The sequence below is a fragment of the Pleuronectes platessa genome, chromosome 9, assembly GCF_947347685.1.
Source record: "Pleuronectes platessa chromosome 9, fPlePla1.1, whole genome shotgun sequence".
Taxonomy (NCBI): Eukaryota; Metazoa; Chordata; class Actinopteri; order Pleuronectiformes; family Pleuronectidae; genus Pleuronectes; species Pleuronectes platessa.
Genome location: NC_070634.1, coordinates 4,977,849 through 5,004,714, shown reverse-complemented (window position 1 = coordinate 5,004,714; position 26,866 = coordinate 4,977,849). Strand labels below are relative to the sequence as shown.

At 41.0% G+C, this 26,866-nt stretch overlaps 1 protein-coding gene across 2 annotated transcripts in view; it reads right to left on the bottom strand.

The window, feature by feature from the left end:
* Positions 1 to 10,579: 10,579 nt before the first annotated feature.
* Positions 10,580 to 26,866, bottom strand: part of tgfbr3 (transforming growth factor, beta receptor III) — a 69,154-nt gene continuing 52,867 nt past the window's right edge. The window contains exons 11-17 of one of the 2 annotated variants that reach the window (XM_053429851.1): positions 26,159 to 26,308; positions 25,498 to 25,683; positions 23,713 to 24,006; positions 22,945 to 23,071; positions 18,741 to 18,770; positions 18,386 to 18,493; positions 10,580 to 14,796 (exon numbers count right to left, since the gene is read on the bottom strand). In XM_053429851.1, the coding sequence (XP_053285826.1) occupies positions 14,678 to 14,796; positions 18,386 to 18,493; positions 18,741 to 18,770; positions 22,945 to 23,071; positions 23,713 to 24,006; positions 25,498 to 25,683; positions 26,159 to 26,308 (1,014 nt within the window). In that variant the 3' untranslated portion in view covers positions 10,580 to 14,677. The remainder of the gene's footprint in view (positions 14,797 to 18,385; positions 18,494 to 18,740; positions 18,771 to 22,944; positions 23,072 to 23,712; positions 24,007 to 25,497; positions 25,684 to 26,158; positions 26,309 to 26,866) is intronic. The other variant, XM_053429852.1, reaches the window with a different exon arrangement.

Genomic DNA, 26,866 nt, shown 5'->3' with positions numbered 1-26,866 from the left:
CCACAATTTTGTTGAGGATTAAGGGCAGAAGATGTCAAACCTTGTTAAGTCCCATGAGGCAAATTGTAATTTGTGACTATAGGCTATACAAATAACATTTGATTGATTGACATATATATAAATTTGGCTTTTTTTCTGCAGAGGGATCAGAATTAAATAACATGAAACTGAAGCCGTTGACCTGAGTTGTGTTCTATTTCCAGGTAACAAAGAAAAACACTATTACTAAGAATCTAATAATATTCAACAGTCTCACTTAATGGCCAGCTACCCTCTTACTCATTGAACTCCAGATTCACCTGATCCTAAACATCAGTCCTGACTGAGAGAGATAATATCAATGTGAAAATCTACATCAACAGTTTATGTAGCACTTTTCTAAATCCATCCCAAAACTATACAGTTTTAAAACATTCTAATAAATGACAACCAGAGTGCTGCTAATACAATTAAATGGTCTTTCTTTCCCTTATTTTCCAGACTCTAAAAAAATAAAGTCAACCATTCCAATCCTTGAGTGCCTGAATATATAATACAAACCAAATATTTCAGGGTTTTGCCAAATCATTTAATGGATTCTGGTAAATCATCTTCATTTCTGTAGTACAACAAAAAATGGGACTCAAGAGGAAATAGTCAAGAGGAAAACAGATTGAATGAGATCTCATTCAATCTGTTTTCCAAACTTTTTTTTGATTTGCACTTTTGTTTTAAATTCTGGCTCCAACCAGATATTTTCGATTTTATTTAGAATTTTCAATAAAGCGCAGGCGAGCATGGTATTGCACAGAACATGTGACATGTCAATGCAGACATAAGGTTACATAGATCTTCAGCATGTGACTTGGCGTCATCCAGTGGAAGGAAAAACCTGCAGAAATACTACATATCACATCTGTTATTTATAGGTGTAATTATAGAAACTATCAGGCAGAGGAGTATGGATCCTGGATGACCTGAGCTCGTAGCTGACTGTAAACCATCAACTAATATTTGATATCCTATTCACCCGTACTGTCTGGAAAAGATGTGTCATACCGAAGTGGAATCTCAGATTAGATCCACAAGAAACACAATAATGGATCTTTGAACTCACCTCCTGCTGCGATGCCGAGACAAACCTGTACTTTATTTTACAAAAACACCTGCAAGTGAAAATGAATTTTCAGATCAGGTTTGTTCAATCAACGTTAAGTTCTTTATACATGGATTCTGTAACTATTACCTTGTTTTTCACTGTGATGCAAATGGTTACCATAACCATGATGACTTGAAGCTGTGGATCATATTATCACAGTACAGAGACAGCCTTGGCCAAAGTCACTAATGACCTTTTAATAGCCTCAGATCAGGGACTTGTGTCTGTCCTCGTTCTGTTAGATCTCAGTGCAGCATTCGACACAATTGACCATCACATTTTATTACAAAGACTCAAACAGTTAATTAACATTAATGGAACCGCCCTTAACTGGTTTAAATCTTATTTTTCTGATCGCTCCCAATTTGTGCAAATTAATGATGAGTCATCTGTGCGCACCAAAGTTAACCATGGTGTTCCACAGGGCTCTGTGCTCGGCCCAATTTTATTCTCATTATATATGCTTCCACTAGGAAACATTATCAGGACACACTCGGTAAATTTCCACTGCTATGCGGATGACACCCAGTTATATTTGTCAATAAAACCTGAACAAAGTAATCAATTAACTAAACTTTGAACATGTCTCAAGGACATAAAAACCTGGATGACCCGCAATTTTCTCTTATTAAACTCAGACAAAACAGAGGTTATAATACTTGGCCCCAAACACCTTAGAGATGCATTATCTAATGATATAGCTGCGCTAGACGACATTGCCCTTGCTTCCAATGAAACAGTCAGGAACTTGGGAGTGATCTTCGATCCTGATTTATCCTTTAATAGTCACTTGAAACAAATTTCTAGGACCGCTTTTTTCCACTTGCGTAATATTTCAAAAATTAGACATATCCTTTCCCAAAAAGATGCAGAAAAACTAGTCCACGCCTTTGTTACATCGAGACTGGACTATTGTAATTCATTATTATCAGGCTCCAGCAGTAAGTCGTTAAAGACTCTACAGCTTGTCCAAAATGCTGCAGCACGTGTCCTGACGAGAACAAAGAGAAGAGAGCACATTTCTCCAGTATTAGCGTCGCTACACTGGCTTCCAGTTAAATCTAGAATAGAATTTAAAATTCTCCTCCTCACCTTCAAGGCCCTTAATAATATAGCGCCTTTTTACCTTAAAGAGCTGTTAGTACCTTATACAGTGCCTTGCATAAGTATTCACCCCCCTTGGACTTTTTCCCATTATGTACTGTTACTAACTGGAATTCAAATAGACTTAAATAAACTTTTTCCCGTTTGATCAACAAAACATGCATAGTACTTTGGAGGTGCAAAATAAATTTTATTGTGACACAAACAATAATGAGAACAAAAAAGTTGACATCTGTTGGGTGCATAAGTATTCACCCCCCTGTGTCAATACTTGGTAGAACCCCCTTTCGCTGCAATTACAGCTGCAAGTCTTTTGGGGTATGTCTCTACCAGCTTTGCACATCTAGAGATGGAAAGGTTTGTCCATTCTTCTTGGCAAAAAAGATGAAGCTCAGTCAGATTGGATGGAGACCGTCTGTGAACCGCAATCTTCAAGTCTTGCCATAGATTCTCTATTGGATTGAGGTCTGGCCTTTGACTGGGCCATTTTAAGACATTAACATTCTTTAATCCAAACCATTCCTTTGTAGCTCTGGCTGTATGTTTAGGGTCATTGTCCTGCTGGAAGATGAACCTCCGCCCCAGTCTCAAGTCTTTTGCAGACTGCATCAGATTTTCTTCAAGGATTTCCCTGTATTTGGCTCCATCCATCTTTCCCTCTATTCTGACCAGTTTCCCTGTACCTGCTGAAGAGAAGCATCCCCACAGCATGATGCTACCACCACCATGTTTCACTGTTGGGATGGTGTGCTCAGGGTGATGGGCAGTGTTGGGTTTTTGCCACACATAGCGTTTTGCATTGAGGCCAAAAAGTTCAATTTTGGTCTCATCTGACCAGAGCACCTTCTTCCACATGTTTGCTGTGACTCCCACATGGCTTCTGGCAAACTCCAAACGGGATTTTTTATGGATCCCTTTCAACAATGGCTTTCTTCTTGCCACTCTTCCATAAAGGCCAGATTTGTGGAGTAGACGACTAATAGTTGTCCTGTGGACAGATTCTCCCACCTCAGCTGTGGATCTCTGCAACTCCTCCAGAGTAACCATGGGCCTCCTGGTTGCTTCTCTGATTAATTTTCTCCTTGTCCGACTCTTCAGTTTGGGTGGACGGCCTCCTCTTGGTAGGTTTGCGGTTGTGCCATATTCTTTCCATTTTCTTATGATGGATTTTATGGTGCTCAGAGAGATGTTCAAAGCTCTGGATATTTTTTTATAACCTAACCCTGCTTCATATTTCTCCACAACTTTATCCCTGACCTGTTTGGTGAGCTCCTTGGTCTTCATGATGCTGTTTGTTCAGTAATGATCTCCAACAAACTCTGAGTCCGTCACAGAACAGGTGTATTTATACTGAGATTAAATTGCAGACAGGAGGACCCTATTTACTAATTATGTGACTTGCAAATGTGACTTGTGAATGCAATTGGTCGCACCAGATCTTTGTTAGGGGTTTCACAGTAAAGGGGGTGAATACATATAAACCATGTAATATTTCCCCCCACTTCCAAATGATGCACTATTTTGTGTTGGTCCATTACATAAACTCATGATGAAATAAATTTTAATCAGTGGTTATAGCATGACAAAATGTAGAAAAGTCCAAAGGGGGTGAATACTTATGCAAGGCACTGTAAACCCGCTAGAGCACTCCGCTCCCAGAATTCAAGCCTACTTGTCGTCCCTAAATTCTCTAAAAGTAGAGTAGGACCCAGAGCTTTTAGCCATCAAGCCCCTCGGCTGTGGAATAATCTACCACTTTCAGTTCGGGAGGCAGTCACCATCTTTTCTTTTAAAAGTAGACTCAAAACCTTCCTTTTTGATAAAGCTTATAGTTAGAGCTAATTAGTGCGCCTCAACGTTACTTGTTCTATTTTATGACACATGACACACGGAGCTTCTCTTTCCAGCTTCTCCTTCCTCTTCTCCATCCCTATCCCCCTTCCCCGGAATCCCTTTGCTTTATCACCCGCAGATCCAGGGCCTCTGTGGCCGCACCATGGATTGCGGTTTGTGGATCGCGCACCGGGGGTCGCGGTGGTGGATCCAGTGTGGCGGATTCTGAGTCATGTGGGCTGATCGTGGTGCTGGTGGCGGACCCTGTGTCGCGTTGGCATTGGGCACGGGCGGTGGACCAGGACCGCGGTGGTGGCTTGTGATGGGTCCTGGTGGGCGGCGGTGGACGGTGACTGAGGACTGGAGTGGCGTCTGGTCTGGATGGTGGATCGTGGTCTAGATGGTTGCTGAGCATGGACTGTGCTTGCAGCGGGACTGCTTGGCATGTCATGTTGGGGTTGTCCTTCGGGATGTCTACCCTCATCAAATGCTGCTAGAGACTTTGATTATTGGTGATGTTCTCCTACACGTGGCATCTATTGCACTTCTGTCCGTCCTGGGAGAGGGATCCCTCACATGTGGCTCTCTCTGAGGTTTCTACATATTTTTACCCTGTTAAAAGGGTTTTTAGTAGTTTGGTTAAGGACAGAGGATGTCACACCCTGTTAAAGCCCTATGAGATGAATTGTAATTTGTGAATATGGGCTATACAAATAAAATTTGATTGATTGATTGATTAATGACCTCAGAAAGTGCAGTGCTGAGTTTTGTGCAAGTTGGACACACAATAGGTCGTCCAGCGCTCAGTGGAAGTGGGCAGCATGCTAGCAGGTTTTCTTCTCTACATTCTGGGGTAAATTACAACAGCCGTTGGCCATTTGGTCAAACCGCGGGTCAACATTTCGTTCACATAATTTTAGGGGAGAGCGGGGTAATGTGGGACATCGGCTAATGTGAGACACCCCCTGTATCTAGGCAGTAGAACACATTTGTGGTCATTTGACCGTTATGTTTTCAAGCCCCTCGCCATGAAGGAGAAGTTGGTGCTGGTGCTGTGGAAAGTATGTTTTTTCACAAAAGTGTGTTTTTTGCATGTAAATGTAAATTTTCTTGCTTTGAACTTAATCAACTGTTGTGTCAAAACAAATTGAATCAGGTAGAAAAACTTATATCATACATGTTGGTGAACTTCCAACATATAAAACCATGTGATTGATGCTAGCTGAAGATTAGCCTGAATTGATAAGAGATGTTGTTTTTTCTAAAACGGTGGCTGTGGGGTAAAGTGGGACAAATGCTGTGGGCTAAAGTGGGACAGTGTCTCACTTTACCCCACCATGAAGCACAAGTTAAGTTTAGTCTTAAACATATTTTAGTGTAATATTACATTAGATATGTTTTATTTGTAATGTCATAAACATTGTAGAAAAGCCATCATGCCAAGAAACTACACCAGGAAGACAACCTGGGGCCAAACCCCCCTCACAGAGATGGAGAGTGCAGCCGCTGAGGTCATGCAAGGAAAGAAGTCCTTAAGAAAAGCTGGAAGGGATAGAAATATTGATGATGAGATGGCGGAGGAGCCAAACACTTGAAACAACTAGCTGACCAGTTCCATGGCCTTGCTCCAGTTAAGAGCCGTGAACTAGCATTTGAATACGCAGAGAAAAACAATATCCCTGTCCCTGCCAATTGGACAGAGAAACAATGTGCAGGTAAGCTAGGGTGTGCAGGAGATCACATGAATCATAATAATCATAAATGTACTTAATTGACCAATCCCCATGATTCTGTTACTAGTCCGATATTAGTGGTTGTCAATCTAGTCGTCGGGATTTTAACTGTGTTGTTATAGTAGTTTTAAAGTGGAAAAAGTAAGCCGGGGTAAAGTGGGACACAACACCACTTTTTTTAAAACAATCATATTTTCACTGCCCTTTGTCCTGAAGACATTCTGATCATTTCCATTGATTGAGAAACATCCTGAATTAATGGAAAATGTGTACATTTTACTGATATATCATTTCAGCTCGCCTAGAGGAGAGCAAATGTAAAAAATGTCCCACATTACCCCGCTCTCCCCTACTAATAAAATCAAAAAAATTTAATTCACCATATATACTGAGACGCAGACACACAGCACAGGTGCTAGTCTCCATCATGGCAGCAACATTCCTAAAATAATTTCCTGTTTGTCTTCAGAGTAAAAGAAAACTGTTATTTTTGTTGCTGCAAAACTTTACATCGCGCTGAATTACAGACCTTTTGAAAAGCTAAGAGGCAATGAGTGAAAATAAAATTCTAATTTATAAACCGGACATGAGAACCGAAATAAAGAATATTCAGTTTCATGAAACACACTGACCATAAGATGTTCATTAAAGATAAACCAGATAGAACGAATGCAACGTTTTCTGTCTACACTCAAAAACACAAATAATAAAACGTGACAGCATATTGTAGAACTATCTGAGGAGGACTCACTAGTGACAAGAAAGAGATAGCTCCACGGCATTAACACAGGACAAGCAGGCAGGTTGAAAATGGACACTGCATCAGAACTTCACTTTTATCACCTGTTTTCCTTTTACACTACTGTTAAATAGAAGAATACTATGTGCATTTTCTTTTGGGAAACTTGTCCCGACTACATTGGATCATTTTTGCTCCAATAAATAAATATTTTTTTCTAAAGATTTCATTTTATCCAGTAACAAATTAAAAGGGAACTTTAAGATTAAATGCACAATAAAATCTCATTAAACCATTTATTATCAATATGTTCATTGAAAAACCAGGAGGCTTAAAAAGTGGGAATAGCAAGAACGGAGGAAGGCACCATCTGCTGCGTGAATGTCATCTGTAGCACAGATGATGTGCTTGTGTTGGCACAAATCCAAATGAGCCCAGCTAAAAGTTCCTTGAAAATAAACGGTGGTCGTTCATCTCTCCGTGAGTTTCCAAATAATTAGATTAACTCACAAGGATCCCAAAACTCGCTGAAGGTTAAACACTATCAATGGATCAATGTTGTTTTCAAGATGGAACAGTAACGCAGCCATATCTCAGATTTGTCAGTGGTATAAAAAAAACAGTGTTATTTGCAACTAATGCATATTATGGTTTCCAACTTGTTTATCTCCTACATGTATTTTGGAAAAAAATCAAAGTGTCCCCAAGTGGTTTGAATCACTTTGGGTTTGAGGCCACCAGTCTGTCAAGTCGAGATGAACGACGTGCCAGCATGAGCCCCGTGTGCCGCTCTGATCGCCTTAAAAAGTTACGACTTCAACCACACCAGCGGAAACAAAAACCACCTCCGATGAGGAAAAGTTGTTTTCACAGGAAACAGTTGAGTCGTTGTAATCAGTCCTCGGCTGCGCGAGAGAAGATGTGGCCGGGCGAAGGCCGCATGTACTCAGACACAGCTGATCTGGATGGACGGAGCAGCAAATGAGGCTAATGTGAGGAGGCTCATCGTTGCTAGTTGTTGCCCTCAGCTTTAAGTTTTGTGGTGGCTCAAGGGCTCCATTTGAAGAGCAGATATATAGCAGCTTTCTCAGATAGACAGAATGAACTGGGAGAGTGAAGCTGGCTCAGTTTTACCAGTTTGGTTACGTTTTCAGTCTGGATTTGTGGCTTGGGAAGCAAATCACTCAGTGAAAGGATGCATGGGGGAGGAAGCCTGTTTGTTGTGTGAGTATGTGTGTGTGTGTGTGTGTGTGTGTGTGTGTGTGTGTGTGTGTGTGTGTGGATGTGCTTGTCTTTCTATAGGTATTAGGGCCAATATTGTTTCAACAAAATCATTGTGAGTCCATTTTAGCTGGCTCTTACCAGAGGGTTGTGTGCGTTTTAAGACTTGGATTTAGGATAATAATTAACTTTAGGTCAGGGTTCCAGTTTGGGATTTGGTTGTTATGGTTGATTGTCTTTCGGATGTATAACTTTTGTCTGTTTGTGTTTGTGTGTGTTTGTGTGCTGCATGTGTGTGCATATACATGTGCATGCAAAGCTCTGTGCAGTGCTGGATATGAATGAGAAAAAAAGGGTCCACAAGAAAAAAATCCTTTAACATGAATTGATTGGGAGATGTTTGTGGTAGAAATCTGGTTATGATTGAACTTTTTTCATTATGGGCAGAGTAACTTCAGGCTTCAGGGGATTTTTTCCCCCCTTTCTTCCAACTGGAAACACTCCAGTGTTTTCCAGCAATAAGTACGAGGGCCTCAAATCTCTAAAAAAAATACACACATGCAGTACCCATGTGCCACAATCAAAACAGAGTTTGCAAGTCAGCAAAATGAGACGGTTTTATGGATTCTGGCTGCAATATGAATCGTAGGGTAGTCATATTTTTTGTGCAGCATAGGAACCAGCTGTGAGGCTAAAGTTAGCATACCTCAGTCAGGGGCTGCAGTTTAAGAACAGATGAAGAAGAACTCCCTCAACAACAGGAAAAGTATGTTAACTGGAACCAGACAGGAACCTTTATATCTCAATATGTTAAGCTATGTGAATAATGCTAATACTTATAATATCACTGAACATCAGATTCATGTGTGTGACTGCTGGGAATCCTGGTGTTATCGATTAGCCTCTGAGAAAAATCAAAGCAGAAATAATCTGTATGTTTTGTATTAACATTGGTTCAAATGACTGTGAGGAGGCAGAAAATATCACACCAGCCTTTCTGAGGAGCGTTTCAGCCTCTTTCAGCTCTAAGTTGGTTTTCAATTAAAAAGACATGAGACTCATCCAGCAGCTGTAGAACCAGATGTTCTTCCCAGTTGTGGAGACCAGATCACTGGATTATAAGCAAGAGCCACATTTACACATTTCTGTGTTCTCAAACAGAACAACAGTTCCAATGAGCCTCTGATGCAATGAGCCTCTGATGCTCATTGAGTCCAAGTCAAGGATGGTAACGGGGACTGAGCTTTGTAGACTTGTTGTCATTTTACATAAATGCTTTATATCTGGTTTGAATACATTTTAATATTTTCTTATTTTTGTTTTTGTCGTGTTTGGATCTGTGTCATTTTATTCCCATTTGGTAAAGCACTTTGAACCCATGTTTAGAGAAGTGCTATAGAATTAATTTATTATTATTATTATTATTATTGATGCACTAGAGGTCAAGGTTTTCTAGTTCATCAAAATATAGCTGTTGCTCATTGTAAGCCGCTCTTATAATTGAAAGAGAATTAGAGCTCAGCAAATGGATGTATTTTAGTTTTTTTGATTTTACCAAGATGCATCTTGGGGATTGTACTCATATTTATTATGTGCACATAGCTTTCAATCTAATTTGATTTATTTGACCATTTATTGTATCATATCATTTGTGTTTTTATTTTCAGATTATTATGTTTTTAATCAACTTTATATCATTCTATCATGTTCCCTTCTCTGTTTTCCTGTTTTTTGTTGTTTTTATTTCTTAGTTCTGTTTTGAGCTCTTGCTTTGTACGTGTGCTTTAATCCCTAAGGAAGCTTCGTAAGGCATTGGGTGATCTGTTTTAAATTCATTTTCGTGTGTGTGCAGGAGAGAATGTGAGGCCTATGTGCTGTTCTTCTTCCAGCCACATTATAGCCTATTTATTTACCTTGTGACCGGAAGAGGTGCTGTGAGGGGAGGTGCACACGGCCTGTGAATCTGGTCTTATCCACTCTGCAGCCAACAGAGCTCCTGAGCATCTCACTTACCATAATTCAAGTAATCATGTTAGAAGAAACTGGTCTGGTCTAGATTAATCCAGCTCTCCTCAGCGCCAGTGTTCGGAGTCGGTCTTTGTCGTGCACTATTGTTTGGGACATGTGCAATCAGTGACTAAATGGACAAACAGCAGAACAACAAATGTGTGTTCCAGGTACCCAGAGGGGGAAGCTGGAAATGAAAATACTTACATCACCATCTACAGCCTGACTGTGTGGATGAGCATTCAAGAATTCAACATAGCACAGCTGGAGAGAGCCTCGCCGCCTGAGGACGCCTCAGCGAGTACAGTGTGGGAAAAGTCAAGAGATCTGAGCAGATCTGATGTCAGATACAGATCTGACATCACAAAGGCCACGGATGGGGTCAGTGGGATGTGGGACATGTGGACCAGTCACCCTGAACCTGAGCTGGCATAACGAGAGGCCGCTTCACCATTCGCCCTTGGCCTCCTGTAATCACTGAGGTTTCCAACGCACTCCGAGGCACGCTGCTCACCGCCGTCTCCAGGGAGCTCGCATCAAAAGCAAAGAAGCCAGTGGGGAGGGGGGGGGGGGGGAGGTGGGGACCCTCATCTCCCTGGTCTCCCATGAAAAACCTCCAGCCAGGGGCCAACATGGTGTGTATCATTTATGAGCTCACCAGAGAGACGAGTCATGACTTCACCGCAGCGGAGCCAAGCCCAACAAATCATTATTACAGCTCATTGTTCTCAACCAAGCCCGTACAGGAGGTGTCCATACGGCGCCCTCACACACAGCAGCAGAGAAACCTCCAGGACAACAGGCTCGTGGACTATCATGACAATTTATTGGACATAATGGGTATACAAATATCATGCATATTTACAGCGTATAAAAAGTTTTCAAACTCCAAAGGAAACGGTAACTGCTGAAAAAAGTTCTACACATTTACAACGCCCCCCCCCCCCATCAACATCGTGATCGCACATCGACCACTTCATTGTTTACTTTGAGAAGAAAAATGACATGTGGACTGCAGTAAAACAATGTCAGGGCCCCGAAATCATCAAACTGCAGTATAGTCTATAAGAGAGTTTCAACTTCTCTCGAGTTCACACACATGCACAGAAAACACTCGCACACATACAAACACACAAATGACACATTCATAGAAAAACACATGAGGTAGCAAAATGGTTTAACAAATACAATCAATGACTAAATCAATGGATTGGTGCTCCGATTACAGCTGTTGTCAGATGGGCATCGACCAGCAGTGAGACTCTAGTGTGATACAGCATCATGGTTTCATATTGACAGCATGTAACTAATCCTCATTCTCTACTATGGGGGGGAAGTGGTTTTTCCAGCATGCACTGGGGTAATAGAGAAGGAGGAGGAATGTTGAAGTCGTATCATTAGTTTGAGTGAAGGAATATCTAGAAATGATCTCAAATGGGATAATTGCATCCAGAGCACAAGTCGGAGGCTCACAGCTGAACGGCGTGACACACGGGCTGGGGGGGAGTGAGGGGGGGTAATAACAAACGGGGGGATGGATTCACTAACAGTCGATAAGAGAAACCGCAAAAAAACTACAGGAATGTCAGAAAGCCCAGAGACCACAATGACCGCTGATTATATGTCCCCTCTGTACGATGTGTAGTATGCTCTGTTTACAGTGGGATACAATGCTGTTCACAATAATGCTGCGACATGTCATTTCTGTATAGTCACTGTAAAACTGAGCTGACCGAGACCCTCCTGGCCCGAGGCCCGACAAAACAATCAAGGTCAAGTGGTTCGAATAGAACTGAATTAAAGTTATTTCTCAACTGTTAGTGAAAACAGCTGAGTTTCCAGAAACCAAATAAGAAAAGGTTGGATTTTCTCCAGTTAAGCCACATTTATTACCCAATCCTCGCTTTTATTTCAAACGTGATTTCCCTGCTGCCATTAGTGGTCCAGCTTTGATTGAATTATTTTTCATTATGTCAATGGGGATACAATATCTGTTACTGATTATGACAATGGGAGGAAGAAAAGAGGGGATCGATTTGGGGAGGTGGGTTTTATAGTGGGAACCTCACTAAATGTTATGATAAAATAGTCATTATTACAGCTTATCTCCGAAAATATGAAACTGATATCTGAGATGCTGTGATCCAAATGGATAAATTCAACATCCGATTTATTTACTTCATGAGAAAATATTTGAGTAAAAACATGTTTTATACAAAATAGCATCAATACGCAACAGCTTCAGTCATGAAACATTATTGGCATGTACGAAAATTAGACCACAAACTATCACAATGTTTTAACAAACCATAGGAAACGTTTTTCCATGTACAGAAGAAATTACATATTTATATGTAGTATTCATCATAAACCCATTGCTTGGGTTATGACACATTGTTGAATAAAGTTTCAACGGTTAAGTTTAAAAATTACATTTTTTTTTTTTAAACTTGATAATTTCCAATAAAAAATGTCCATTTGTCAAAGGGTCATAAACTTGGCACAGGGCTTTTATTAATGATCTACGTTAATCATAAAGACTTATGTATGAGCAAATCCACAATTCACAGTACTTAACACACATAGAAAACGATCAATTTCTCTTGATATATATATATATATACATATATATATATATATTCCAGAATATTATTTTATACACAAATATATATATCTATATCTTTATACTCTGTTCCCTCTGTAGAAAGCTTTATACATGTTTACATATGAAAAGAAAAATAAGATCAAAAGCTTTGAGATAACATACATTCTGCTTTTCTTGTTGGTTAAATCGTTACAGGTTAGTCCCACACACAGTCTAATACAATTACATGCAGGTTAATGAAGGAAGGCACTGCAGCAAACATTCATGCTATTCTGAGACGGTGGGGCAGTTGAGGTGTTGCAGTTTGACCAACACTTGCAAACTTATGTTCATAACAAAGAGCTTAGGCTAGAGCTTATTCAACACTGTAAGTGCCAAGATTTACATAAACAAACACTGAACATCTGGCCTTATATAAAAAAATACTCTCCCTTGGCCTCTGTCCGATAAGACTACAATGAGCTGAATAATCAATTGGTAGAAATGTAACCATCATTACACTTTTTTATCAAGGGAAATGCCAAATATTCATTTTTATAGCTTCTAAATTTGATAGCTTTTTAAAACAAATAATCGATAGATCAATATGAAAATAGTATTGAGTGGCAGCTCTGGTGTATAGGCACAGACAGTGGGATCCAAACTGCATCAGCTAAGCGAAGCCATGATTAGAAAATATGTCCGAAAAAATCCCCCGCCCCTATTTTTGTTATTCAACACGGGTATTTAGTCACTTTAATAATATGACACGGTGAAAACTTGGACCTTACACTGTCCAGTCCACAAGTACAAAAACATCCTTTTCACACTCTGCTACATGGGTATTTACAATATATACAAACAAATATATACACATATGAAATGAATAGTTTTGGGAAATATGCTTATTTGCTTTCAAGATCGAAGCAACTCTCACATCTGAGTTTCGCATGGTGCCGACGCCGGGAGTTGATTAGCAAAGCTTAGCATTTAGCAACAGAATATAATGTATGAACCTCCCCCTAAAAACACCACACCACTGCATTTACTTTTCTTTTTGTTTGCAGATTCAACACACGAGATAGAGCATGTGAAGTAATGTGCCACTTTAGCATAAAAAACGCACAGGGAAGCTAAGGATACCAGTATATCTAAAGCTAATTAATAAACGCCTTTCCCTGCACAGGTAGAAATTTTAAATTAGAATTTAGTCTTAGGGGGAGTTTTGTTTTGTGAATCGTTCTTAAATACATTGAACTGATCTCTGAACTCATTGGTTTGTTAATCTTGATATCTTGAATCTTGAATCATGCTAAGTTAGGCTAATCATCTCCTGCACTGTGTTCCACATCTAACGCACAGACACAAAAGAGGCATCCATCTTCTCATCTTACTTTTACAAAATATTTCCCAAAATGTTGAACATTTCTATTAAAAACTACTGCAATAATAAGGAGCCCATAATGCCCCGTGTGAAGTTGTGTAACAACTTGTGTATGAAATTAAGACTCAGACCCCCACCCAACGAAATGCACAACTATAACTACTTTACAGAAATAAAACCTGTGTGTATAAATCCATTGTGAGGGGTGGGATGAGTGTAATTAGTTCATTATGAAATGTGGCATTCAACAGCAAGACTTTCACATTTTTCTTTCACATTTTTTTGGCTTTTTACTCTTGTGTATACATTCAATACCTCCTCTGCCCTGCGTCTCTTAAAAGCCAGTATCTCTCTTTGGCTCAAGATGACGACTCCTGCTAATACAACACTGTTGTTCACATGTTAATAGTGGTTGCTTTGCTGCTCTCCCATGTTGAGTGCTGCATTTCCTAAAGTAACATGTTACAGTGCAGCCATCAACATCTCACTCACTAATACTGACATCATTGCTGTTGCAGAGCACCTGCTTGGTACAAACAGCCCAAATCCAACCATTTAAGGTCAAAGCAAACGGCTCTGTTGTGCTCAGAAAAAAGCAGGATTTGGATTAGAAAGAAATGTCTGGCTGACACGCACATTTGATTCTTGTAGATTTTTTTTTTCCTGCTAGAAATGAGGTGATGCCGCTGAGTCTCAGAACTGTTACTGCACTAACTTGAGGTGGCACAAGGGGACTAACACAACAACTACAGGTGCGGTTGTGTGTTTTCTTCTTTTAAAATTGTCTTTTTATATATGTATTTTTTTCCTTCCTACCACTTCCTCCAAAAATAACTCCTTCCACCGAAGGAAATCATCAACCGGTCCCTGTGAACCTCCGGGGCCCTTCCAGGAGCCACAGCAGGGCCGAGCCCCGCTGGGGAAGTGTCCTGGGCTATGCTGTGCTGCTGCTGGAGCAGGGCGTGCTCTGCGTGCTGCCGATACTGTGAGCCGCGCTGCTGTTCTCGGAGGCGGGTTGGGACTTCTGGACCTGCTGTGTGCCAGCTGTCTCACCTAGACACAGAGCCGGAGAGGGGAGGGGAGGGGAGGGGGGGGTGGACCAATGGGAGAGAGAGAGGGAGACAAAATGTATGTAGATGAGAAAATGCCAGAGGTAGGGAGGAATAAGACCAATATGTTTGGAGCTACAAATTGACTGTTTTTGTATCTTCTGCTGTTTACTACGAGTTTGATTGCTCCACATTAACCTTGTACTGAGGTTGAAATGAGATACTTTATGCTTTACTAAGAACCCCAATTCATTCTTACTCAAGTAAAAGCACATGGCAACAGTGAAAAGTACTAGGAGAACTCTGCACTGCATCTGTCCTCACTTTTACCATCTTAAAACACATAAGCACAGAGTTTTCACATGTTGGGACTCTAAAGATGTCAACTCACAAATACCAAAACAACCAGTCACATTCTCTTTGACAGACGATATGTTAGACAGAACAAGACGAGGAGGTTCTCCCATTCGTGGAGTTCATTTCTTTTTGTTTTCTGGAATCAATTAGCCTGGCTTTAGAAGATAAAGCAGAACAAACACAACAAAGGACTTTCTGACTGGAGCTCAAACCACTGACTGGTTTATTGTTCTGTGTCTAAATAAGCATGTCATTTCGTAGACTCTTGGGATCCGACGCTAATCCAAGGGGCAAATAAAAGTGCTTATATTTGTGTACAAAAAAAAAGAGTGTCTTATGGTGGAGTTTGATATAAGGCCCAGTCTGTGTTTAATCCGAATTTTTAGCACGACATTTCCTGCAGTCTCTCCCTGGTTTCTTCTTTTGAGAGCACATACAGAAATGAAAGTGCCATAGATTAATAAGCTCCCATCAACAGTCTTTAGTGTGTGCTGGAACTTGTGTGTGTACAGTATGTTCCTGTGTCCTAGATATATGATAAGCAGCATATGTGTGTCCACAGGCTCAGATCCTATGTCCCGCTCCCTCTTCGGGGCCCCTCAGTTCTGCTAATGTTTACCAGAGCAGAGCTGCCAGCAGGATCCTGCTCTCTACAAAACAAAGGGACTTGGATTCACCTCGTTAGTCCGAGGAAATATAAATTCCCAAGACCAATATTATCTTTCTAGATAGAAGAGATAAAGGCAGCTTTGTATGTCACACGGACACACTCAACATTATTCTGTGTCCAGTTGTGGCAACAGATGTTGATCCCTCAGAGACAATTTAATCTCTGGACGGGGAATTAAAAATGCATGAGCAGAATCTCAGTGTCTCTTCCACAACAGCACAGTCAAATTGATTGTATCTGAAACAAAGTATCTAGTGAGAGATGATACAAAAGTCCTGGAAAAGGTTGAGACTTTTCTGAAACTCAGTATTCCAAAAACAGAGGGACATCTATTGACTCTCACTTGTGTCCTTCTCAGCCATCACCTCACCACAACACGTTTCAGTCTCATCTGACTCCAGGTATTAATTTAATCTAATAATGGGAGGCTTTTCTGTGGATCACTCAGCTCCTACGAGCATGATGGCCTCTCTTGTGTGAGAGAACCAGACAGAAAGAGGTTACAGAGCATATATGAGAGAACAAAAGTAAAAATAAAATTTAACATGCCAGCAATTGTGGTGACACTGAAATGAATGAATGATTGTATAACCAAGATATAACAACCATCCTCAAGGGCACATGAACCTGTAAAGCTAATTCCATTCCAGACGGAAAACTAAAAGGTACAAACATCATCACTTGAGGACAAGTCAGGGGATCATCCTCTGGGTTATTGCAGAATTACAAGTTAATCAATCTAGTGGTTGTTGACATGTATGCAACTAAAGTGGTGGACCAATCTTCGGCTGTGTGTAAGGATGGACGACATGATGACTGCTTAAAGGTGAAGCCAAAAGCATCCCAATCGCCCCCTGGTAGCTGGCTGCAGTAAATGTCATAAACCCTGCCTCCTCCATGTTACTCTATGGGACATTGAACAAACTAAGAAATCAAAATACACAATGCAAATATATTTCTCTAACCACACTGATGTACATCCCATTGCAAATTTTTCCATTAAGTTTGCTTTTAATTAGTTATTTGCTATGCAAACGCTGTCAAACATCATGATTGAGAGCTGAGACTATTTCCACGACTGGTTAGATTTGTTCTTCTTTTTTAAAAGTTATCTCATCAGCTGAGCTGGTCTCTTGGCAGAATTAACTCCAGCCCTGGCAGAGTGAAGACCTGTTGTATAAGTCAAGATAGTGAGCAAGACGCCAGAATACCGTATGTTGCTGGTAAAGCATTAATGCTTCTAATTGCCTTATATGGAATTAATCTGTGATGGACAACAAGTCCAAATATAATTCCAGTGATTATATGTAACATTAAAAACTGTTTGTCTGTTTTCTCAGATCCTCAGGGGATAGACTCAAATCCGTCTTTTATGTTCCATCTCCCTGTTCACTGATTTAGAATATTCTGGTATTTTTGGTGGCTGTTTTGGGGGATCTACATTCTTGGGGTTTATGTGGAAACACCAATGTCACCATATAAGGTCACTTCAGCCAAGACAGCTAAACAAGTCCGTCCATAGTTACCCTACACTACGCTTACTAAAATAACATTCACAAGAACATGTGTCTGTATTAAAGACTCGTGGCCATGTGTATTGTTTTAACATACATTCTATCTTTACACCTGTTCTGCGTACACGTTCACTTTTGACATCTGATGTATTTGGAAGTTTGAGTGGTTTTTCATAGCTGGTAGCTCTTGCACGCCCACAAAGCTTGAACAAAGTGACTCTCTGAAGAGGAGCCAAAACCAATATTGGGATAAAGATAAGGGTACCGCAATCTGACAGCTGATCTTTCCTGCTAAATTAAATCATGTTCAGTAAACACTTTTCAATATGACAGCAGTTTTAAAAAGTATGTCAATTTGTAACAGTTTTTACAAGTTCCTGTATAGCTGCTAAATTCACATCTATCAGTGAGAGTGATTTACCACTGGAACTATCCAGCTTTGTCAGACTGTGTGACCTCCTTCCAAAGTGTAAATTTAAACACTCCAATTGTTTTACTTTGTGAAATACTGGACCTCTAAACTCAACCGGGTCTATGAGATACATTCATGGAGAACAGATCAGCCACAGGGCCACAGGTCAGGGGCATAGTGCAGCACCAGTCAACACACAGGCCAGCGAGAACAGGGGAGAGCACTTCCCATCAGGGGTCGGCCGGGGTCGGCAGGCTGGGAATGATGGGGGAAAGTCTTGGCATCTAATGGACGGATTGTGTGTCTTTTCCTCCGAGCGCCCGCTACACCCTACAAGGGGATTTCCAACTTGTCTCCAGCCCATTGTACTGAGAATATTCGCTGACCAACCCGGAGCCTCCGAAACATTCAAAGGCAGGAAAGAGGAGAGCTCTTGCTGCTGACCAACAGGATATATTTACAGTGAAGGAGTGAATATGTTATTGTGAACTGACCCCTGTCAGCAGCAGGATGTTTGGCAATCCCAGCGGCACATTTTTGGCACGGAGACGCTCGAGCATTCCTTTGCATTTTTTTTATCTTTTCATTAATGTGGAAAGGTGAGCCGGGGCCCCCCAGGAGCAGCAGGTGAAGGACCTACCTGTGTGGGAGTAGATGAACCACAGGGCTCCGGTCAACAAAGCCCCGATGACAAAGGCTGCAAAGGCGATTCCCACGACTGTTGGAGTGTCCAGCACATACATGGTGTCTGAAAGAAAAACAGCATAGATATATTTTAAATCTTTCAAATAAGACAAATTGTGTAAAATGTACATATTTGTTTTATCATGTGAGACAAAATATGATACTGGGATGATTGTTCATTTATTTACTTTACACAGTTTATTTATATAATTCATATACTGATCACTGTGGAGACCTATAACATTCACATACATACACACGCATACTAATACAGTAAAAAGACAAAAGGACACTTTTGTAAGACAACTTACTTTGGGGTACTTTGTCTGGAGGATCCACTGCTAAAATGAAAAGAAAAATATATTTTCAATGCAAGTTGACCATCTTGTCTACTCTGTCTCTGTTTACATAAAACATTATTTTGTATTAATTACTCGAATAATAATACAACAAATGCTGTGAGTGGGCTGATATTGTAGAGAGAATCTCCTCTCTGAGACGACGGCGTCCTAAAGGATCAACTTACAGCCTTCTAGTTCTGCTTACCCAATTTTTTTAAACATTTGGAATGCCTCCAAAAGTGAAACTAACTGTAATGATGTCTTAAAAAACAATACAAAGGCGCTTGTGTATGGGCGAACTCAAGAGGCAAGTTTGGTACGTGTCCAAGTCTCTGGCACAATGGGTGCTATTCTTGGAAAGAACACTGACAAGTCATCAGAAAGGACTTTATAATTTCAGAGGGGACGACAGCCAGAGGACGTCCTCTCTGCCACTCTCAACCTCCACTCCTCCACTCCAGTGTTATCCAGTGTGACCTGTTGTGCTTAGAATATAGAGGGTGGCCAGGGATGCTTTCAGCCCATGAGCAGAAGAGATAGGAGGAGCGCTCTAAAGCAAAACCATATAACTTGACACTGGAAAAATGTATACGACTCTGGGCTGAGAACGTCTGTAGTTATCAAGCTGAAAAAACTCAAAGTGCTTTTTAAAATAATGCCTTGACGTCTGCGGGGAACAATGTGCTGCTGGGCCTCTGTCAGGTCTTGACTTATGTTCCCTGCTTTAACAGAACCAGACAGAGCTTCAGAAGATAGACTCATGCCTTGAGTTTGCAGCTTGAAGATGTTGCCAGAGTTGGAGCAGCGAAGATATCTGTATGGATGTCATTTGTTTATGTGAAGGCACTTGCCTTCGAGTGAGCAGTCCTGCCTAATGACTTGTTTGTGTTCAACTCTGACCTCTCATCACAGAGGGCACAAACCACTGACGTCACTTCTGCAAGACTATTGAATCTTGGGGTTTCATTACATTTAGAAGCAGCTGCAGTTGAACTTGACAGTTCAAATCCTTATAACGTAAGCATCTTGGGTCCCTGAGCGGTTTAACACCAGTACAAGCCATATTCATTGACTCCTTAAAGGATTTTTGTCTTCCGATCTAAAACCCTTGTGCAGCCTTCATATCCATCCCTGAGTACGGAGACATTGTCAATCGTCATGCTTCCCCATCAGAGCCTTAGCATTTCAACCCTGTGTATCATGGTGCATTACTTTTTATCACAAATTACATATTTCGTAGAATTCACTGTTTTCTGCATCACTCAGTTGGATGGACATCTGTACACTCAAGAGGAAACAGTCATGTTATTTATTTATTAAGCTCGACTGAACAACCTTCCAACCTTCCCATCTAGTCACTACAGTACACAATCCAGTACCAACATCACCTTAGATATCCTCTCTGCTCGCACTAATGTGGGCAGAACTGGGTTCAGGTATTATGCACCTTTTAGATAGAATGAGCTGAAACCTTTCCTACAACTGCAGTCATCCATTTTTACATACAATTTGTTTCTTAGATACATTTCTTATATCATTGTTATATGATGTTTTTAACAATTCTTGTAATCGTTTTATTTAAGTCATTGCTTTGTTGATTTTATTCATTCATTTCTTGTTGTGCTGTATTGATCGAAAAACCTCCTTGAGAGTGCCTGATTAAATAAAGAATATGTATGTATAGTAAGAATAATAATTAATGATTAGTATATAGAATAATAATCAATAAATAACTATCTAGTGCAGTATTCTAACTCAACTACTAACTACATTGTTTTTGATAATTGGGATGATAATAAAAAGCTATGTGAAAAGCAGCTAATGAAAACAGCAAAACCCACATGAAAAACGTGAGGCATCATTACAGATATCTTTTACAGATATCAGCTGCTTAGAAGAAAAGCAATTTGAGTATTGAGTATTTATTTTACATTCTGCATTATGAGCCTTTCCAATATTTTTCAACCAAATATTAAAGATTTTCTTCCTCTTGTACTCTGTGCAGACCAAAATGTATCAATACATTTGTATAGGTGTGACGATCTGCACACTCTCATACAAATGACACTGTTCAACTTCTCCTGGATGTCACCAGAAAAAAAGGGATCAAATAAATGTATTGATGTAGTGAAGCAGTGAATCTACTTTTGATGGCAGGGCTTTGCGGCTGTTATTTTTTTCCATGCACCAAATTGGCCACAAGTGGCCTTCTTGATTAGAAGATCAAGTTCAGCTCTTTGCAGTCCAGGGCAGAACTTGGGAGCCTGAACAGGCTGCTTGTTTTGTTTCCCATCCCACCATAAGCAATGCCCCTGTGTGACTTTTTTTTCTTCACTGGTTATTACACATCTGAGTTTACTTAATCTCCTCCATGGAAAAGTAAACCCGCTGCACTGGCACAGTGGTGTGGCACTGCATCCTGGTGCCTGCCTACTCTGGGCTACATTTCAGCTTACTCATTCACTCATTACTGCAAATGTTACGGTCTCAGTTCAATTCTCCCCTCAAATGTAACTTGTCCAACACCAACACTGGCACTTGTGTGGTAAAAAATGACTGCAACCAGGAAATCTCCCAATGGTAAAACCCTAAGTCCGGTTAAAATGTTAATAATACACCCACTTCTGTTCAGCGTTTTCCCGTCCAACACTGATTTTATACTATGAAAAGGGTTTTTGTTATTATTAATGTTATTATTATTCATATTTATTATGGTTAAATTATAAGTTCATTTTTAGAAGTGTACAGTAACTGTTTTAGTTCTGAGTGGGCTAGTTAAAAGGGGCACATCCCAGGGTTCGTGCCTACAATTTGGTTGGTTACCCAATATGTCACTAAAAAAGGTCTAACTCGTCATTGGCCGGTACCTCCTTCTGGGCTTATGTTTAGTCTCCAAGTTGTTTTTATATACCATCTTTGTATCGCTCTAGTTAGTCAGGTGGAAAAATCTAAAAACCCTTGTTAGCTGTTTCTAAAATCATGGAGATCCTGAAAATACATATTACTGACTACAGCTGTCGATACATAAAATCTGTAATAAGCCAGAATGGACCATGCTATATATATATATATATATATATATATATATATAGATGCGCTCTGGCTCCAGCTCACACAGATAGAATGACGTAAATTATATCAAACTCATGAGTCAGTAAAGTTGACTCATGAGGCTAACCACAGGTCCCTTTGTTGGTGTCATTGCTCAGAGGGGATGTTTAAATGAAACACTCTGGCAGTCCACTAGATATTGGGCATTCATGATATCACCCCGTATTAAGTTAGGTCATAATTAGTAAAATGTGGCGGTGGTGACCTCAGGCCCTCCCTGCAGGCCGCTCCTTCCCCCACAGATCGCACTCACGGCCTCTGAGATACAAAGCCAATGAGAGGGCCACTACTCCCCTAAAAACACACACACACACACACACACACACACACACACACACACACACACACACACACACACACACACACACACACACACACACACACACACACACACACACACACACACACACACACACACACACACACACACACACACACACACACACACACACACACACAGTCTCTCTCTCACTCCTCCCTTCTCCCCCCTCTCTAGTGGAAAGTGGAGGCCACAGTGAAGGTCCTAAGTAAAAACAACTGGAGCTGGATGCTGTATGACTATTTTCCCCCTCTCCCTCGGCGTGGGCTGGTCCAGAGCCACAGTTCTCAGCGTTAGCCCACTCCCCTATACTGCCGTCAACAACAAGCTTGGATGTATACATACCCAAACACCCACACACACACACACACACACACCCACACCCACCCACACACACACACACACACACAGATGTACAGATGTTTAATGTAAACCGACACATGTACGCACACACCAAAAGTGCACACTGGCGTACACAATCACATCACACGCGCACACAAGCTTAACGATGGCTAGATGTGGAAAAGTGATGTGCAGAGCTTTGTGGTTTGGTGTAATCTCCAAGCGCTGGACCAAGCTTTCTCTGGCTGCTTCGCCCTGAGACCGGCTTCTTCCTTCGCTTCAGGTTTCTTATCAAGCACCGCACTATCAAAGTCATGCAAACCAGAGCCTTTAACACACAGCTGAGCTCATGGCGTGAGGTCTGAATGGGTGTAAAACGTGATTTCTTTTCCCCTCACTAACCTGTTGAGACTGGCAGAACAGAGCCATCCAGCACAAGCAGCTGCTGGGTAGTCGTCTTTCTGTTCATCATCATCTTGAGGATACTGTCCATATTAAAAGAGTCACAGGTCTCACCGGTTTGCAGGCACTGTTTGGACGGAAAGAAAATAAGAGAACTAAGAACTTATTAACAACTAAATTTACAGTGAGGAAATCCAAAAGAGAACACGTAACTCATTTATCTTCAGAAGCATTTAGGCATTTATATTTCTCAACCTTGAGTAAATCCTTTTTGTTATAACGGACAAAACTTGCAAATTAAACAAATGAATAACTTTCTTAGCCTGACCCTGATCAATATCAGAGCTTAACAATTAGCTTCACATTTACAATTCAGCCTCAGGCCACTGCTGCCTCGTCCCTATTTCAAGAAGGGAAAGGGTAAAACAAAAGTAGAGAAAATAACTTGCAAGAGATTGTATGAGTTGGACACATAACACAGTAAGTGAAAAATGAATTTGATGGCTAAGACCACTGCTTATTTTGTTCTGCAGCTGGATACTTGGCAAACTGTCCATTGATCCATGTTTCGTTGCTAGCTTTGGGTGCAGACTTGATGCTGCCGAGCCAGAGAAAAGGTGGAGCACTACAACACTGACCTCTGCTCAAACAAACTCTGCTAATGCTTTATGGCTCTGGAGAGACTGCAATAACCCTGATGGCTTGTGCAGTAAAATCATTAAACATGCAAAAGAATACAAGTAATTCGGAGAAGATTTAGCTGCATACCGGCGGCAGACTCTGACTGCTCTGGGATCTCTTGGCACACAGAGACATCTCACAGTGCAGGAAAAGCTGGGACAAGTTCAACTTTGAGCTGAAGGTGAAGTTGAAACTTTTCTTTTCCAAACGAGCATGAGGGATAGGGAAGTCCATCTTAGGGTAGATATGGACGGACTCGTCTGTGGGGCAGACGGTCTCAATGAGGGAGTAGTCTGAGTCCACGCTGGGGTTGGAGTTGGGAGAAATAGAGCATGATATGATGGTGAACCCCAGATCCAAGTCCGATGCGGTCGATGTGATCTGAAGCACACAAGGGAGAAAAAAATTATATTCATCATTCAAATAGATGGATGAATTCACATTTATCATAACAAGTCTCTTCATGTAAATTTAGACTGAAATCATGATTGATTTGATTTAGTTTTAGGGTCTCAAATGTAATGTTCATATATATTCACTCAAAAAAAATATCCAATAGTTAGGAAACAAAACAACAGACAGACAATTTAGCAACCAGCTTTTGAACACAGAGGAGCATTCTCCAGCTTAGGAGCTTAGATATTATTCTCAGGAGTTAATACTTGACAGACACAACTCATTATGAATACTAAGGGTGCTCAGTATCTGAATGAGTACACAGGCAACTGTTTGCTAATAAATTAATATATGAACTACAACTAACTGCACCTAAGTGGCCAAAATAACTTTTAATGTTGCATTTGTTTATACAAAAAATGTGGCTGTGGCAGGAAAACCTTAAACGATATCTGTCTATTTCAGACCTCAACTAAAGAAAAGATGTGCATCGTAATCATCGCTGCTCACTGAGCCATTTGTCCAAATCTAGCTGTCACTATTCAGTGTCCGGAAACCACATCGACGACCACCGCCATAACACTGACACAAGACAGGACCCAAACAGATTTCTTCAAGTAGTATTTCAGTCTGAGTTAGGCTGGTAGTATTATATTTCCATGCGTAACCACAAGACAGGCTCTCAAGTTATTATTCCTCCTCTTTCCTTTTCATGGATATGTCAGTAATGGTATCCTCATTAGAAAGGTCTTAGCAGGAGCGAGACGCAGACACATAAAAACAATATATAAATCATGCAGATTAAGGCTTATTATGTATAATAAAAGTACATTTTGACGACACATGTATTTACAACAATACATCACGTACGCACTACTGGAGGGAGGTTTGTTTTGAACGAACAAAAAGCCCTTCTATAAGCATCAAAGTGCATTTGTGCCCCTTTTGGCCACAGCCTCGGGTCAGGTCTCAGCACAGTGTGACTTCTGAGGAGAGGCTCATGCCAAAGCCTCGTGCACAGACATCTCTTTGTAACCTGCTGGCTCGGTGTCCACACTGTCATTGAAGCATCTCCTGCTGATACCATCATAAATCATCTCTTCAAAGGACATGAGAGTTCGAGTCTCTGCCATCTCTTACGTGACCTCCACAATTACTGATGCGAAAACAAGGATTTTGAGCCAGACAAACACATATAAAAAGGGAGATACAATAATGCCTTCGGGGGTGAAAGTGAGTGTTAGCTTTGTGGCCCCAACCAGACAAAACACAAATTGACATTGTGGATGCCACACCACGAGATCAAAGCAGGAAGAGCTAAAATCCCAGACAGAGCAAACAAAGCTGAGTTTCCTCTGCTCTTATGAAAGTTTCAATTTTGATACAAAAACACAAGTTACATAAGAAAACACGGAATTAAGCTGAAAACACATGGTGCTGAAATAAGGATTAATATATAGGAGATGTAAGGCTTACCTCCACAAAGACTGATTGATTTGGTGAAACCGGGAAGAAGGCCTGGCGCGAGGGGTTGTTAGTCGACAGCGTGTTGTACACCTCCATAGTGAACGTCATGTTGTTGACCGGCTGCCTGGACGGTCCCGGTACAATCCTGGGAAGTGTATCAGAGGTTCCCTGGTTCTTTCTGTATGTGCAGTTGAACTAGGAGGGGAGTAAGACAAAGCCAACACAAATATCAGCAGGGCTCTGACATCAGATTCCATCGCAGAGGACCCTAACCCTACATGACTGTGTCTCAATAAAGCCACATCAAGACGAACCAGAAATTACGCAAAGAACCCAAGAGATACTGTATAAACGAGGTGAAAAAGCTGGAGAATAGGAAAGGATGAGACAAAGGAAAATAAGTCAGGAGAGAGATGAATGTTGAGAAACTTCAAATTGGAAAATGTCAGCTCAAGTTCACGAAAAAGCCATCATGGAAAGAGAAAGAGAGATTTCAGGAGCCAGTTTCTTTATTTTACAAGCACCAAGGGACTCTGGGTAACAGTCTCTTCCAACTCAGCATGTTTTACATTGAGATGTAGATGATCAGTTGTTAGTAGACAACTTTAACCCTGCGATTAAGTGCAGCTCGCACAGAGAGAGAACCACAATAATAAGTCCACTTTCTTACCTCGATGACAGACTGTTGCTGTGGTGGCTCACTGATCGTCCTCTCCAACTCAACCGGGTCCCTCGGGAACAGCACGTCTCCGGATTCCAGATCCCCAAAATCCAGCGGTCGACCACTCCCATCCTTGTTCTCAGCATGACTTATCAAGACCTGCGATCCACACAGGAGACGGTTACTCACAAAACACAAGGCACAGCAGAGTGAGTGAAAGAATAACTCACAAAAATCATTTCCAGATTTTTTTGTCCCAATCAGATCCTGTTGCAAGTATAGTATTGCTTAATTCAGGCAGAGATTTGAATCTACGAGAGGGATTGCCAAAATATTCAGTAACCAATGAGTTGGGTCTAACATGTGGTAATGTCCCGTGGCTTCAGCACTGGGACTAGCACTGGTCAAACACACAAAACACACTTTTGATTCCTCAGCAGAGCAGAGGCATGTCAGAGTCTGTGGTTAGGACTCTCAGCTTTGGGAAGATTTTGATTTAATGAGGTAAGAGGAACATTTCAATGACGCTAACAGTGTTGTTTTGTTAGCTGATCTGCTGTTGGTGCCACCGCTGAGTGAAAACAACAGGAGAGAGAGCAGCCAAAGCAGATTATCTATGATGTGTGGGGACTTGGACAAAGAAAATGAATCTCTTTTGACCAGAGATCAGAGGTTATCCCTGCATCCAAGTGCAAACACAAAGGATGACCTTGGACA